The sequence below is a fragment of the Thalassophryne amazonica genome, chromosome 3, assembly GCF_902500255.1.
Source record: "Thalassophryne amazonica chromosome 3, fThaAma1.1, whole genome shotgun sequence".
Lineage (NCBI taxonomy): Eukaryota > Metazoa > Chordata > Actinopteri > Batrachoidiformes > Batrachoididae > Thalassophryne > Thalassophryne amazonica.
In genome coordinates, this window is record NC_047105.1 from 75,083,594 (window position 1) to 75,100,976 (window position 17,383).

The window sequence follows — 17,383 nt, forward strand, 5'->3', positions numbered from 1 at the left end:
GAGCGGCACTGTGACGTCAGTGGCCTGTGTAGCTCGCTGCAAACTCTATTTCATTTGTGTGTAAGTGTAACCTCTTTGTCATATACAGGCGCTGTCATATATGTAGAATATCATGAAAAATTTGATTTATTCCAGTAATTCCATTGAAAAACTGAAACTTGTATATTATATTCATTCATAACACACAGACTGATATATTTCAAATGTTTATTTCTTTTAATTTAGATGATTATAACTGACAACTAATGAAAATTCCAAACTCAGTATCTCAGAAAATTAGAATATTACTTAAGACCAATACAAAAAAAGGATTTTTAGAAATGTTGGCCAACTGAAAAGTATGAACATGAAAACTATGAACATGTACAGCACTAAATACGTAGTTGGGGCTCCTTTTGCCTGAATTACTGCAGCAGTGCGGCGTGGCATGCAGTGGATCAGTCTGTGGAACTGCTCAGGTGGTATGAGAGCCCAGGTTGCTCTGATAGTGGCCTTCAGCTCTTCTGCATTGTTGGGTCTGGCATGTCACAACTTCTTCACAATACCCCATAGATTTTCTATGGGGTTAAGGTCAAGCGAGTTTGCTGGCCAATTAAGAACAGGGATACCATGGTCCTTAAACCAGGTACTGGTAGCTTTGGCACTGTGTGCAGCCAAGTCCTGTTGGAAAATGAAAATCGGCATCTCCATAAAGTTGGTCAGCAGCAGGAAGCATGAAGTGTTCTACAACTTCCTGGTAGATGGCTGCATTGACCTTGGACCTCAGAAAACACAGTGGACGAACACCAGCAGATGACATGGCACCCCAAACCATCACTGACTGTGGAAACTTTACACTGGACCTCAAGCAACGTGGATTCTGTGCCTCTCCTCTCTTCCTCCAGTCCTTTTTGTCTTTAACCCAGGTAAGACGTCAAGTCAGCAGTCTTCCCCATGATTGTGTAGCCTACAGAACTAGACAGAGACCAGTTAAAGGCCTTTGCAGGTGTTTTGACTTAATTAGCTGAGTGTGCCACCAGGTGTCTTCAATATTGAACCTTTTCACAATATTCTAACTTTCTGAGATACTGAAGTTGGGATTTTCATTAGTTGTCAGTTATAATCATTAAAATTAGAAGAAATAAACATTTGAAATATATCAATCTGTGTGTAAAGAACGAATTTAATATACAAGTTTCACTTTTTTAATGGAATTACTGAAATAAATCAACTTTTTCATAATACTCTAATTATATAACCAGCACCTGTATTATGTAAAAGCTAATGAGAAATAAACATTTCAAAAACTGAAAATGCTGTCTGTCGAACCTGGTAACACCTCTGAAGTGATTTATAAGACATTTTGCGAAAGTTAGCATGGTGACGTCACAGGCTGGACCAGCTAGCTGCAAATTCCACTTTGTGTGTAAATATAACCTCTTTGTCATATATTATGTAAATGCTAGCAAGGAATAGTAAGTCCCTTTGGCTGCTCCCTTGTTTGCACTCGGGGTCGCCACAGCAAATCCTAGGTGGATCTGCATATTGAATTGGCACAGGTTTTACGCCGGATGACCTTCCTGACGCAACTCCACATTACATGGAGAAATGTGGCAGGGATGGGATTTGAACCCGGAACCTTCTGCACTGAAACCAAGCGCATTAACCACTTGGCCACCACCCCTGCGCAAATGCTAGCAAGGAATAAACACCTTAAAAACTGAAAATGCTGTTTTGTAACCTGCTAACACCTCTGGAGTGATTTACAAGACATTTTGCAGATGTCAGCGTGCACGCAAACGTCCGCTAACTCAAAGCTAAGTTCTGCTCGTCAAAAGTTCATGTATGTGCACACGCATACACCCTCCTGCAGATGCCGTTAAAACAAATATTGTTTATGATTGACTGATAGAGGAGCTTTACTGAACATGTACAAATTGTACGTAAGACAAAAGGATCTTAAAAATGAATGAAAATAATAACTGTGTGTATATATATATATATATATATATACACATATATATACACATACACACACACACACGAGGTCTATTAGAAAAGTATCCGACCTTATTATTTTTTCAAAAACCATATGGATTTGAATCACGTGTGATTACATCAGACATGCTTGAACCCTCATGGGCATGCGAGAGTTTTTACAGTTAGGAGGAGCCGAACGATCTAAGGGGAATCCTGGAATGGGGCCTGCCTCATTTAATGACCGGGTGAAAACTTAAAAAAAAATAAATGCCTGCCTTAAATAAGCGCTGGACCTTATGTGCACTAAATGATTACATTTAATCAAGTCATTCTTTTTTCTAAGTCCAATGTGGAGTGGTACCTTAAAATCCTAAAGCCTGCTTTATGCTTCAGCAGATCTGTAATTCTGTGGCCATGCAATGATGTTGAAGTGCACGTTAATCTTTTAAAAGTTCTCCATTGCATCTTTATGCAATTTGCAGCAGGAACAGTGGCTTTTTCATTTCAGCGTCTTTTTCCGACTGTGTTGTAAAGTTGGTTATATTTGCAGACTTTTCTGCCAAATGTATTTGATCCATGATCGAAATGAAATTAGCGTGCGCACTGCAAAAACTTTTAAAATATTATGGGAGAGGAAGCAGTGAAACCAGAAAAGTGACAAATCACAGCCTTTTGCAGTGTCCAATATAGCAGGTGTGTCAGGCTCTGGAGAGCCAGGCAGAGGGCTGTCATCTAAAGCTCTTTGGTTCGTCACACCAAGGGATGTGTGTGAACCTTAACACCATATATGAATGAATGAATGAATGAAAACTGTTTATTTCGAACATTTGATACAACAACAATTACAAGATAGATCAGTAAAGACAACAACAAAAAAGTTCCTACTGTGTACCCAACATGTCCGAAAAGGGGTAGGGTGAAGCATCAGCTTATTTATCCCTACCCCTTCTTCCCCACAACCAGTAATACCCTTTGCCACATATACACATAGATTCCTACACACCTAAATCGATATCAATATATATATATATATATATATATACATATATACATATACATACACATATATATATACATACACACATCAACATACATACACATATACATATATACACATATATATACACAAACATAAATATACACCTTCACATACCTACTTACATACAAAATACTATATATTTACAAGCCGAAGGAAAAAACAAAAACACCCTAACCCTCATTACCCTTCCTCCTCCCTATACCCAGAAAAAACCATATTTTTGTACCGCTGTTTGAACTGGTTCATGCTTGGACATTGCTTGAGCCCCACTCCCAATCTGTTCCACATCCTCACCCCACAGACAGAAATACAGAAACCTTTTAATGTTGTTCGTGCCCACTGATGCTTTAAATTAAATTTCCCCCTCAGACTGTAATCCACTGATCTGTTAAAAAACATATTTTTAATATTTGCTGGAAGTAAATTGTTTATTGCTTTATACACAATTTGTACTGTTTGAAAATGAACCAAGTCTGTGAATTTTAAGAATTTGGATTGTAAAAATAGTGGATTTGTATGATCTCTATAGCCAGTATTATGAATAATTCTTATAGCTCTTTTCTGCATTACTGATAGTGATTGTGTTGTACCTTTATAAGTATTACCCCATACCTCTGCACAGTACTGTAAATATGGTAAAACCAGTGAGCAGTAAAGAATGCGGAGTGAGTTGTGGTCCAGAATATGTTTCGCTTTGTTTAGAACTGAAATGCTTCTTGACAGTTTACTTTGTATATGTTTTATATGAGTCTTCCAGTTTATCTTATCATCTATTATCACCCCCAGAAACTTATTTTCATGTACCCTTTCAATATCTACCCCCTCGACTTGTAACTGAACCTGTATGTCTGTATTACAATAGCCAAATAACATGTATTTTGTTTTACTTAAGTTTAATGATAATTTGTTTCTGTCAAACCATATTTTCAATTTTCCCATTTCTATACTGATCCTCCTCAGTAACTCCTGCAAATCCCCCCCCTGAACAAAAAATGCTTGTGTCATCTGCAAATAATACTAATTTTAATATTTTGGAAACATTGACAATATCATTTATATAAATTAGAAACAGTTTTGGACCCAATACTGACCCCTGTGGACGCCACAAGCATTGTCCAAGCATGATGATGTATATTCCCCCAACTTCACAAACTGTTTTCTGTTACTTAAGTAGCTTCTCACCCAGTGCAACACCAACCCCCTAATCCCATACTGTTCAAGTTTATTGATTAATATGTCATGATTAATTGTATCAAAAGCCTTTTTAAGGTCTATAAATATTCCAACTGAATGTAATTTGTGGTCTATGGCGTTTGTAATCTCCTCAACTGATTCTATTAATGCAAGTGATGTTGAACTATGTGCTCTGAATCCATATTGACTATCAGTAAGTAATTTATGTTTATTTATGAATTTGTCTAATCTATTATTGAATAACTTTTCTAATAATTCGGAAAATTGTGGAAGCAAAGAAACAGGTCTATAATTTGTGAAGTGGTGTCTATCCCCAGTCCTTATACAGCGGCACAACCTTAGCTATTTTCATTTGATTGGGAAATTTACCGGTTTGAAATGATAAGTTACAGATGTATGTTAATGGTTCTACAATCCATTCAATGACCTGTTTTAACCACCACCATATCAATTTCATTTAAATCGGTAGATGTTTTATATTTACAATTATTCACAATGTCTATAATTTCATTTCCATCCACTGCTGTGAGGAACATTGAACAGGGATTTCTTTCTATAAGATTATTATCCCAATCCTCAGATTGGGAATCGGGAATTTTTCTGCCAAGCTTGGTCCAATATTTACAAAAACATTATTAAAACCGTTGACTACCTCATCCTTATTTTCCTTCTTGACATTATTATCAATGAAATACTGAGGGTAACTCTGTTTTTTATTACCATTTTGATAATGCTATTTAATATATCCCATATTCCTTTAATATTGTTTTTGTTATTATATAATATGTTACTATAATATTCCTTCCTACATACCCGTATAATATTAGTTAATCTATTTTTGTATTTCTTATATCTATTTTCTGCCTCTTTAGTCTTTAGTTTTATGAATTCTCTATACAGTGTATTTTTCTTATTACATGCATTTCGTACCCTTTCGTCATCCATGGTCGAGCTTGGATTTTTTGTTTTCTGTAGTCTTGTTTAATTGGACAATTTTTATCATATAATGATGTAAATATTTGTAAAAAAGTTTCATATGCACTATCAACATCACTTTCACTGTATACCTTTTCCCAGTTTTGCTCCTGTAAATCCTTCTTTAGTGTGTTCATGTTTTCCTCTGTCCGCACATCGCCTGTATTTTATTTTCTCCTCTGGCTGATTCCGCCGATGGTTTCTATTATAAACGATGAAAACTGGTAGATGATCACTAATGTCATTGATTAATAATCCACTCACAGTGTTATTCTCAATATCATTGCTGAATATATTATCAATTAAGGTAGCACTATGGGATGTAATTCTGCTTGGCCTGGTGATTTTTGGATATAAACTCATACTGTACATTATACTGATAAATTCATCTGTTATTTTATGCTTATTTGGATTGAGCAGATCAATATTTAAATCACCACAAATGAACAGTTTTTTGATTAGTTTTTGAGAACATTTTTCCCATACAGTCAGTGAATGTTTCAATACTAGATCCTGGTGCTCTATATATACAGCTGACTAATACATTTTTGCTTTTTTCTTCACATATTTCAATAGTTATACATTCTAATAAGTTATCAATCACAGTTGTCATATTGTCTACTATTTTATAATCCATGTTCTTATCCACATACACAGCCACTCCTCCTCCACTCTTATTTTTTCTGTTTACACAATTAAATTCATATCCATCCAGTTCAAAATCCATTCCTTTATCTTCATTGATCCATGTTTCTGATATAGCAATTATGTTAAATATTTTTTTAAACTGACTTAAATATTCTTTAATGTTGTTAAAGTTTGCATATAGACTTCTGCTGTTGAAATGGATTATTGATAATTTGTTATCCGTTCTAATGATCCGATTAAACTGTTCATCTGTATAATAGCAACAACTGTCATTGATATTTGAGAAGAAATTATTGTCCGGGTCTATATCGTGCTCCAAGTCCAGTACATTGTGGTCTGTGTATTTAAATGTTCTCAGTTCTACTTTTCCATGATCAGCAATCCTTTGAGTTATATCCTTCTTGTCTCCAGATGTAGATGAATAGGTTCCTCTGGTCTGTGTCATGGTGTTGTGATGTGTTTGTGTCCTCATACCTTATTGGTCATATTTGTCCAGATCCTCGCTTTAAGAAACACTATTGTTCATATTTGTCCAGCTCCTCGATGTTCCTTATTGCCATGACTTTTGCTTGTTCTGGTGATCCGTTCAGTTTGATGAATATTTTACAGTTTGAAGTCCATGTGTGCTGGATTTTTCCCTGTTTCTTCAAGAAGCGTGCTTTCCCTGGCGATGTCGGCATTCCGTTTGGTGAGATGTTCATTGATGAATACGTTTGTCCCTTTCAGTTTTCTTCCTTGTTTTAACAGTGCTGTTTTGTGTTTTCTGTTGATGAATCTCATGATGACGGTTCGTTTATCACCGTCATTTCTCCGGGGCAGAGGGTGGCACGCTTCAATGTTATTTAAATCCATTTCTATACCTTTAGATAGGAGGAAATCAGCAACCTGTTTTTCCACAGAGCTGACCTCCTGTTCACTGGGCTCCCCTCCGCTCTCATCTGTTACCGCCCGTGCGTAGGACCGTGGTTTGATGTGAAGACCTGTGATGATGACGTCGTTAATTCTGGTGTACTGCTCCAATTCAGCCACTCTATTTTCCAGCTGCACCAGATGCCGGTCTTTCCTCGGCATTCTGGAGCCGTAATGCCTTCACCTCCTCCACCAGATCCATGATTGATTTCTGTTGCTGCTTCACAACAGAAATCTCCTCTGATAGAAAGTCCAGAGATTTTTTAATATCGTCACCTTCCTCCGCTGTCAGAACCTTCTTAGGCCCCATGGTCGGCTTATGAGCAGCTTGTCGATCGCCGATGTTAACAGCCTGCGTTGTTTGTCACCGGGATGGATCTGCACTGCGCTGGTGCCCGCGCGGCCTCGGTGTTTCCGCGCTGATGGATCCGCGGTGGCTGCACGAGGCCTCGGGGAAGCGGCACTCGTGACGCGCGGCTCTAATGACGCAGCGCGCGGCCTCAGTGAATTCACCACGTTGGGCGGGCCTCGGACGTTGTTGCTGTCCAGTCGCGGGGCTAAGTTGCCGGTTGAGGTGGTATTCCCACTGTCCGGGTTGGCAAACACCGGCGTGGCAGATGGCAACCACAAACACCACCTCTGAAAACTCAGGTACAAACTTTTTGCAGCTCGCTCTGACGACACGCAGCTCTGACTGACTGTGACTGAGGGCAACACTGCAGGCAACAAGGTCCCGTGTTTGAGCAGTTTGAAAAAAATAAATGGCCGGTCTTTAAACCACGGAAATGCAGTACCCACTTTCCTTGAATCAGCGAATGTCAGTGCGTAACTTAATTTCATACCTCTGTTACTGTGCACTTCCAGACTGCTCTGTCCGGTATATGTGTGGGGTTTTTAATGGAAATACATTGCGATCGGACGGGACGTTATGTCCGATGTGAGCGAAAATCAGTTATACAAAATCCGGTATATATGGTGTTTATTACATGGAAAACCATACAAAAGCATTGGGACTTTGCTTTCGTCAGGTGAGTGCAAATATCTGGTTTATACGATGACGGTTTAGGCGAGTTTTACTGTATATACTTTGTACACAATACTCATATGACCGAGGGTATTTTAGCATTGCGTTATTTTTTTTGATACTTTTCTGGGATGTCCTGTGACTTATACACCCATGCAACTTATATACGGAAAAAACACATTCCTTACTAACAATAATTAGAATGACTATTTACAAAAGGCTTTTGGGGCAGGGGTGGTGGCCAAGTGTATTTATTTTCAGAGCGGAAGGTTCTAGGTTCAAGGCCACTCCTGCCCATTCTTCATGTCATACGGAGTTGCATGAGGAAGAGCATCCAGCATAAAACTCCATTTCAGATTTGCTGTGGTGACCCCGAGTGAAACAAGGGAGAAGCCGAAGGGGTTTACCATTTATACAGGACTTTCACAGAAATTAAAAGCATTACACTAAACAAAATTAACTCCAATAATGAAAGAATAAATGCCAATAAAAATGCACTACAACAATGTACAAAGAGCTGATTATGTTGAAATAAGGTGCAATTTATTCTCCAGTGCAACTTTGGATAGGTGCCATTTATACTTACAGTATATACTTATACGTATACTTACAGTAATTACGATGTCTGTTAGAAAAGTATCCGACCTTTTTATTTTTTTCAAAATTTGATGGATTTGAATCACGTGTGCTTGCATGAGCCAACCTTGAACCTTCGTGCGCATGCGTGATTTTTTTTTTACGCCTGTCGGTTGCGTCATTTGCTTGTAAGCGGCCTTTGTATGAGGATGGGTGGAGTCTTTCGTCGTTTTTTTCTTTGCAAGGAAATGGCGGAACGACTGGAGCAGCGCAACTGCATCAAATTTTGCCAGAAACTAGGCGACAGCCAGGTGGAAACCATTCGGATTATTCAGACGGCTTTCGGTGACGATCCTCTGGGCATCACACAGATTAAGGAGCGGTACAACCGGTTTAAAGTCGGCCGCACAACGGTGGAGAGCGCACTGCGCTCCGGTCGGCCATCAACATGCTGAAATGACCAGATCATTCCAAAGTGAACGCTGTGGTGATGTGGGACCGTTGTGTGACTATCCGAGAAATTGTGGAAGAGGTGGACATCAGCACTTTTTCGGCATATTCTACTGTGACAGAAGATTTTGCCATGAAAAGAGTTGCAGCGAAATTCATGCCGATGGCTTTGGCACGAAGCTGATGGCGCAGCAAAAGCGCCACCATGTTGAAGCCTCACAGGACATGCTGTGACATGCTCAGCTCGTCCACAATTTCTCAGATAGTCACACGACAGAAAAGCCACCGAAAGCCGTCTGAATCTTCCGAATGGTGGGAGAGCTGGGCATGTTCATCATCAGCTTCGTGTTGATGAATTTCGCTGCAACTCTTCATGGCAAAATCTTCTGTCACAGTGGAATGTGCCGAAAAGGTGCTGATGTCCACCTCTTCCACAATTTCTCAGATAGTTACACGACGGTCCCATATCACCATAGCATTCACTTTAGGAATGATCCGGTCATTTCAGCATGTTGATGGCTGACCGGAGCGCGGCGCGCTCTCCACTGTTGTGCGGCCGTCTTTAAACCAGTTGTACCGCTCCTTAATCTGTGTGATGCCCAGAGGATCGTCACCGAAAGCCATCTGAATAATCCGAATGGTTTCCACCTGACTGTCGCCAAGTTTCTGGCAAAATTTGATGCAGTCGCGCTGCTCCAGTCGTTCCGCCATTTCCTTGCAAAGAAAAAACGACGAGAGACTCCACCCATCCTCATACAAAGGCTGCTTACAAGCAAATGACGCAATCGACAGGCGTGAAAAAATTCACGCATGCGCACGAAGGTTCAAGGTTGGCTCATGCAAGCACACATGATTCAAATCCATCAGGTTTTTGAAAAAAATAAAAAGGTCGGATACTTTTCTAACAGACCTTGTATATTCTGATAGCAATAAGCCTAAATGTGTAATGAGTGAGAACATCTAGCGTGTTTTTTGTAAACCATGTCAGAGGAGGAAGTGAAACAGTTATTTCAGAAGGTCTACAGGTACTGCAAGAAGGAAAACACATTTAAGTGGCACAAGTAATAAGCAATGTGTTAAGGATTTTATATATATATATATATATGTTATCACTGTTAAACATTTGTACCTTCGTCTTCTGTCTTATGAAAACGGTGTTGTGCTGTTTGCACTTCACCCTGAGAATGTATGTGTTATTCAACCTTGTTTTAGCTTTGTCTTCTTTCTCATGAGAACGGTGTTGTGCTGTTTTGCACCTGTCTTAACCAAGCCTGAGAATTCAATTTTGTTTTAGCACTCTGGGGTCAATCTGAGCTGGGAATGAAGGGCTGGATGTACTTATTATTATAATATAACTTTGTTTTCGCAGCCTCTTAACGACTGGGAGTAAGAGAACGTTTTGACTGTTGTGATGTGGTGCTTAGTGTGAAGGAGTGTGAAGGACAGGACACTTCAGGCAGATGCAGAACAGCTGATAACTGCAACAGACGAACGAGATGTGCTGACCTGTGTAAAAGAAAGTGTCCTTCCTTACAGCTGCACTTATTGACGTATGCGTTTATGTTACGGGAAGAAACTTGTCTTGCGTCATCACCCCCACCCTTAGGACAAGTTTTTTGTTTATGTGATGAGGGCGTCTCTTAATAAAAAGAGCGGAAAAGCAGGCCAGACTTTAGTGTAGCCTTGGTGTACAGCCTGGCCGCACTCCGCGCGTAATATTTGACTTTCTGTCTCACTGGTGTTTCTTGACTCTGTTTGTCTTGTTAAAGGTTTAAAAATGTTTGGAGGAGAAAATACCCAACACAATGTCAAAAAAGAAAAGCCCATGAAAGAGACGTCTTCAGAAGTGGAACTTGTGAACACCCCTGCAAACACTGGGATTCTGAGTACTTCATGATAAAAGTGGCTTTTTTTGATACAAAAACATCCTCCTTCCCAGTCAATCATTCTTATGTCAAAAACATATAAAAGTGTGCATTTGCCATTTCAGAAGATCTAACAAAAAAGACCATTTCAAATTTATGACTGGTATCTCACATACTTGCCATCATCAGCATGGAAAGCCACAGAATGTGGAAGCCAGCCTGGCTGATGATCCAGCTTGTAGAACTGAGGCACCAAACCAACAGCGATCATCCCCCTCACACCTGTATCAATGATTGTCACCTGCAAAATCCAGATACAGTCATGCTCAGAATTACTGGCGACCCCTAAATTTTTGACTTTCACGGCTAAATTTCTGAAGCCAAATCAGAGGGTGAACAGTACACAGACATTTCCAAGTCACTGAATATTCTTTAATATTTCTTTAACCTCAATTACTAAGATGTACAAACGTTACAGAAAATCTGTCTGGAATACACAATTTTCAAAACATAAGTGACCGTGCAAGAAGATAACTAGTGAGGGATGCTACCAAGATACTCAGACAACTTTGAAGGAGTTATAGACTTTTGTACATGTAATGCAAGAGACAAAAATTGCACTGCACAGCTTCACCAGTCACAAGTTTTAGTGACTTGGAAATGTTCAGGTAACTATCCAAATCTGCCTGTTAAAGTCACTGTTTACTGTAAATTCATCAAACTGGACTCCCTTCTGTAAAATCATTGAGTTTTTTTAAACAGGGTAACAGGAATACTGTGTACTCTTAGTTTTGGTGTGCATCCTCCCACCAAAATGCCACTTTTAATGACATAAGTGATTAAAATGGGGAGGGGGGGCAGGCTGTTCTGGTAAAGGCTGAAGTGGTGTTAGATTACCAAATACATTGGACTTTGTATTTCTTAATGTGACTGGTGAAAGTCAAGTCCAATACATATTCAGTGACTTAGAAGTATTCATGTATACATTTTCTGACATGTCTAAAGAAGCCTGACTGCAAAAGTGCTAATTTGAATATACACTAATCAGTGTGTCCAATTATTTATGGGCTCTGTAAATAGAGAGCCTTTGTATAAAAGTGGCTATAATTCCCAAATAGTTAAAAACCTTCTTCGAACATTTCTGTTAAAAGCCTTGAATTAAAGAAAAAGGTCTACAATAAAAGCCCATCTTATTTCATTTCAAAACCACTGTGGCGGTAGTGCTGTGGTGGTGGTGCAACATTACAAAAATTATGCAACTGTCTAAATATTTATGTACCTGACTGTAGTATTACAAGACCATACATTTACCATATCGCAATCCCAATATTTGCCAACGTGAATACAATGACTTTTTCATCAAATTGTGCAGCGCTAACACTAACTAAACTGGACCCCTCATCTGGACAAGCAAAACAAATGGATACTGTAGAGATCTGTGCATAAAACAAATAGGTATTTTCAGGCAAACTACTTAGTATCTCACAAAAAAAAAAAAAAACACGAACAGTTGACTTTCAAGTGAGCATTTTACATATTTTAAGTAGGGAAAAATTATGCAAACTTAAAATGTGAGTAAAGCCAGATTTGTTTAAACACAGTTTATTTTAGCTGTGCATTACAGCATCATAATACTGAAATCAAAGAAATATAACCTTGGAGACCTATCATTTTAGAGAGGTGGCTATTCTAAATGGAAAATGGACCAAATTCATGGTTGTTAATCTCAAAGAAAATTCTCCAATTTGATGCTATCAGTGATGTTTACTATTCCGGGTGCAAAATAAAAATATCATGGGGAGGCTCTTTTGTGAAGCACAAATCCCATCACAGGCTGCACAATGGCTTAGTGGTTAGCACTGCTACCTCACACCAAGAAGGTACCAGGTTCACTTCAAACATGGTCCTTTCTGTGTCGACTCTGCATGTTCTCCCAGTGTTTGTAGGGGAACCCTCTGGGTGCTCCAGCTTCCTTACACTTCCGAACACACTGACCCGTAGGTGTGAATGAATGAGTTGGTCTGTCTACCTGTGTTGGCCCTATGACAGACTGTTGGCTCCAGAACCCCACTCCCAAAATACCCCTAACTAGAATAAGCATATTTAGAAAATGAACGGATGCAAGGGGTGGTGGCCAAGTGGTTAAAGCGCTTGGTTTCAGTTCAGAAGGCTCCGGGTTCAAATCCCACCCCTGCCACATTTCTCCATGTAATGTGGAGTTGCGTCAGGAAGGGCATCCGGCATAAAACCTGTGCCAATTCAACATGCAGATCCACCTTGGATTTGCTGTTGCGACCCTGAGTGCAAACAAGGGACTTACTAGAAAATGAATGGATGTAAGCACCACCACAGGAATGTTACATATTCTATAATTTGAATTTAAGCAATATAATATTTATTCACCAGCCTGACAGAGCAGCTACTGTACATGTATATATCTGACTCATACAGTGAGGAAAATAAGTATTTGAACACCCTGCAATTTTGCAAGTTCTCCCACTTAGAAATCATGGAAGGGTCTAAAATTTTCATCTTAGGTGCATGTCCACTGTGAGAGACAATCTAAAAAAAAAAAAAAAAAAAAAAAAAAAAAAAAAAAAAAAAAAAAAATCCGGAAATCACAATGTATGATTTTTTTAATAATTTATTTGTATGTTACTGCTGCAAATAAGTATTTGAACCCCTACCAACCAGCAAGAATTCTGGCTCTCACAGACCTGTTAATTTTTCTTTAAGAAGCCCTCTTATTCTGCACTCTTTACCTGTATTAACTGCACCTGTTTGAACTTGTTACCTGTATAAAAGACACCTGTTCACACACTCAATCAATCACACTCCAACCTGTCCACCATAGCCAAGACCAAAGAGCTGTCTAAGGACACTAGGGACAAAACTGTAGACCTGCACAAGGCTGGGATGGACTACAGGACAACAGGCAAGCAGCTTGGTAGAAGACAACAACTTATGATTATTTATTAGAAAGTGGAAGAAACACAAGATGACTGTCAATCTCCCTCGGTCTGGGATTCCCTGCAAGATCTCACTTTGTGGGGTAAGGATGATTCTGAGAAAGCTCAGAACTACACAGGAGGACCTGGTCAATGACCTGAAGAGAGCTGGGACCACAGTCACAAAGATTACATTAGTAACACATGATGCTGTCATGGTTTAAAATCCTGCAGGGCAGCAAGGTCCCCCTGCTCAAGCCAGCACATGTCCAGGCCTGTTTGAAGTTCACCAGTGACCATCTGGATGATCCAGAGGAGGCATGGGAGAAGGTCATGTGGTCAGATGAGACCAGAATAGAGCTTTTTCAACTCCACTTACCATGTTTAGAGGATGAGAACAACCCCAAGAAAACGATCCCAACCGTGAAGCATGGGGGTGGAAACATCATACACTGGGGGTGCTCTTCTGCAAAGGGGACATGCCGACTGCACCGTATTGAAGGGAGGATGGATGGGGTCATGTATTGTGAGATTTTGGGAAACAACCTCCTTCCCTCAGTAAGAGCATTGAAGATGGGTCATGGCTGGGTCTTCCAGCATGACAATGACCCCAAACACACAACCAGGGCAACTAAGGAGGGGCTCCTTAAGAAGCATTTCAAGGTCCTGGAGTGGCCTGGCCAGTCTCCAGACCTGAACTCGATAGAAAATCTTTGGAGGGAGCTGAAATTCCAAACCTGAAAGATTTGGTGAAGATCTGTATGGAGGAGTGGATCAAAATCCCTGCTGCAGTGTGTGCAAACCTGGTGAAAAACTACAGGAAACATTTGACCTCTGTAATTGCAAACAAAGGCTACCGTACCAAATAACACTGATTTTCACAGGTGTTGAAATACTTATTTGCAGCAGTAGCATACAAATAAATTATTTTAAAAAAATTAAAAAAAATCATACATTGTGATTTCCGGGTTTTTTCTTAGATTATGTCTCTCACAGTGGACATGCACCTAAAATGAAAATTTCAGACCCCTCCCTGATTTCTAAGTGGAAGAACTTGCAAAATCGCAGGGTTATTATGTTGATGTACATAAATATCTGAACAGCGAGAATATTTGACATTTTACCCTTGTACACACCATAAAGGAGATGAAATTAAACAATCATTACAGCCATTTTTATACATAGTCCCTACATTTTAAGAGGTCCATAAGTAATTGGGCAATTGACTGACTCGTGGTTTCATAACCAGGTGTGTGCCCTCAATATTCCATAGCAAATGAATTAGTTAAAAAGCCCCAAGTTGATTCCAAGTGTTGAACGTTATACAGCAAATAAACAGATAAGTGTATGACTTGCAATAACTTATAACCTTTGCGATTTACCACACGCCAGTGGTGGGTATAACTTAAAAACTATTTCAACACTTCATGTAAAATGTTTGCACAAGGAAAGGTGTCAGCAGGGCATGATCAGTCAAGATTATCCAGATTCAAGTCTGGAACCGGATTTTCTAATTTTGTGACATTTCTGTTTCAGCATAGATGTGTTTTTGGATTATCTGGAAATTAGCAAAAATATATTACATTTTTATGATTTTATTGTAGTATACATATATCTTCTCCTAAAGAAATGCAATGAGAAGTTTTTCTTTTGTTTTTTGCAAATTAACTTATAAATGAAGGATAAATTTTTTTCCTCACTTCAAAATAGTTGTTTCTCTTTGATAACGGTCGGGCCGCCACGTAACACCCAACTTCATCTGAACTTCCTTGATACCTAAAAGAAGATTATTCATATCAGAAAATACACAAAGATGAAGAATAAATGAGCAAAACACATTTCTATGCACATAAATGTCGAGTAATTAGCATTTACATCAACCACAAGTAAAGCCCGAACATGACTGACTGTAACTGTGACTGTGGTTAACAAATGCAATATGACAGCTGGGTGTGTGGGAGTGGACGTGATTATTATGTTACCTGAGTATGTCCCCATCTCTCATCATCCTTTTGAGTCGCTCGCGGTATCGTACTGCTCGTACTTCACGGATTTCTCTGATTCGCCTCCTCCAGTTCAGAAATCGATAATGAATGTTTATGTCGTCCATGTCTGAAACTCATTACAATCTAACACACAGGAAAACTAATCAAAATGTCATCTCAGATACAATATATTAAGAAGATAATTAGAAAAGCCTAGCCAGCTAAGAGAGAAATAGAGTGACAACTAAGTCCTCAGCCCCACTGGTACCAGTGCTTATCCCCAAACACTTTAGCGTAAAGCAGGCAAGAGTCTATGACTATCCCTGGAAAGGTCATCAGTCCATCACAGGTTTCTTCCGCAGCCAGAGTTGGCAACCATTGACAACTGGCTGACCAGCACAATGCAGATGAAGTGTGTTGTCCAAGGACAGACAGACAGTGTGGCCAAGAAATGAACCCTGGCCTATATACTGCTCACCCATTATGGACAGCCAAGCTTCTCCATGAGCTGTAGCAGCAGCAGGTAGAGGAAATGGTTGACACAAAGAAAAGGCTGGAGAAAGGACAGCACAGAGTCTCTGATCATGGCAGCACAAGAACAGGCCCTGAGCTCCAGATACATAGAAACAGGAGTCTACCACAGCCAACAGGACCTAAGATGCAGGCTGTGCAAATGTGTCCCAGAGACAGTCTAGCACATAGTAGCCTGATGCAAGCAAGCACAATGTACAGACAGAAGCACAACCAAGTGTCTGGAATAGTGCAGAGCAGAGGTCTCAAACCAGTTCCAGAAAGGGCCGAGAGGGTGCAGGCTTTCTGTGCAACCACCCACTCCAGCAGGTGATTTCACTGATTAACATCACTCTGAGAAGGTGAAATCAGTTAATCAGTGAAATCACCTGCTGGAGTGGGTGGTTGCACAGAAAGCCTGCACCCTCTCGGCCCTTTCTGGAACCGGTTTGAGACCTCTGGTGTAGAGGAACATCTGTGCTGCATATGGATTGGAAGTCCAGATGGGAAACACGTCCAAAGGTGGTTAAGAATGACTGGACTACATTCCCATGGGACTTCAAATTCCAGACAGATAAGCAACTACTGTCCAACCAACTGATCATAGTGGTGGTTGGCAAACAAAAGAAGACAGCAGTTCTGATAGATGTGGCAATCCCAGCCAACAGTAACATCCAAAAAAAGGTGCATGAGAAAATCAAGAAGTACCAGGTGCTGAAGGTACAACTGGAGTGAATGTGGAAGGTAAAAAATCCAAAGTGGTCCCAGTAGTAATAGAAGCACTAGGACAGGGGTGCCCAAGTTCGCTCCTCAAGATCTACCTTCCTGACAGTCTTAGATAATGCACAGACGTACCTGGAATGCCATCCTGTTTGTGTATAAGCTGCACTGCCCACAGAGCTATAAAGCTTAAATGTAGTTCTTCATCTACAGCCATGAGATCACTGTTGTTGTTTTCATAAGGACTTGGGATAGATCCTAAGGCCAAATCATTCTAGCATGGAACTGGCGCATTTGTGAATTTCCAATTATTTTCTGCTCATGTGTAAAGGCCTGGATGGAGATTGGAACTTTCCAACAGCCATAAATAGGAGTCCCTTATCCCTTTGACAATCAGGTAAAGAGCTAAAACAATGAATTCATCAGTTCCATAATAAAAAATAACTATTTCAATAATCAATTATTTATATCATTACCACAAAAAACTAATCACAGTATGAATTTTATCTAAATATAAAACATGAGTTTTTCTTTTTTTTTTCTTTTTTGTGTGTGTGTGGGGGGGGGGGGGGGGGACTATT

The 17,383-nt window shown here is 39.7% G+C and overlaps 1 protein-coding gene across 1 annotated transcript in view; it reads right to left on the reverse strand.

Moving 5' to 3' along the window:
* The window catches only part of LOC117507062 (SPRY domain-containing protein 3-like), a 50,347-nt gene that overhangs the window by 31,375 nt on the left and 1,589 nt on the right, over positions 1-17,383 (reverse strand). Inside the window, exons 2-4 of the mRNA XM_034166816.1 lie at positions 15,570-15,716; positions 15,288-15,363; positions 10,816-10,940 (exon numbers count right to left, since the gene is read on the reverse strand). Of these exons, the coding sequence (XP_034022707.1) occupies positions 10,816-10,940; positions 15,288-15,363; positions 15,570-15,697 (329 nt within the window). The 5' untranslated portion in view covers positions 15,698-15,716. The remainder of the gene's footprint in view (positions 1-10,815; positions 10,941-15,287; positions 15,364-15,569; positions 15,717-17,383) is intronic.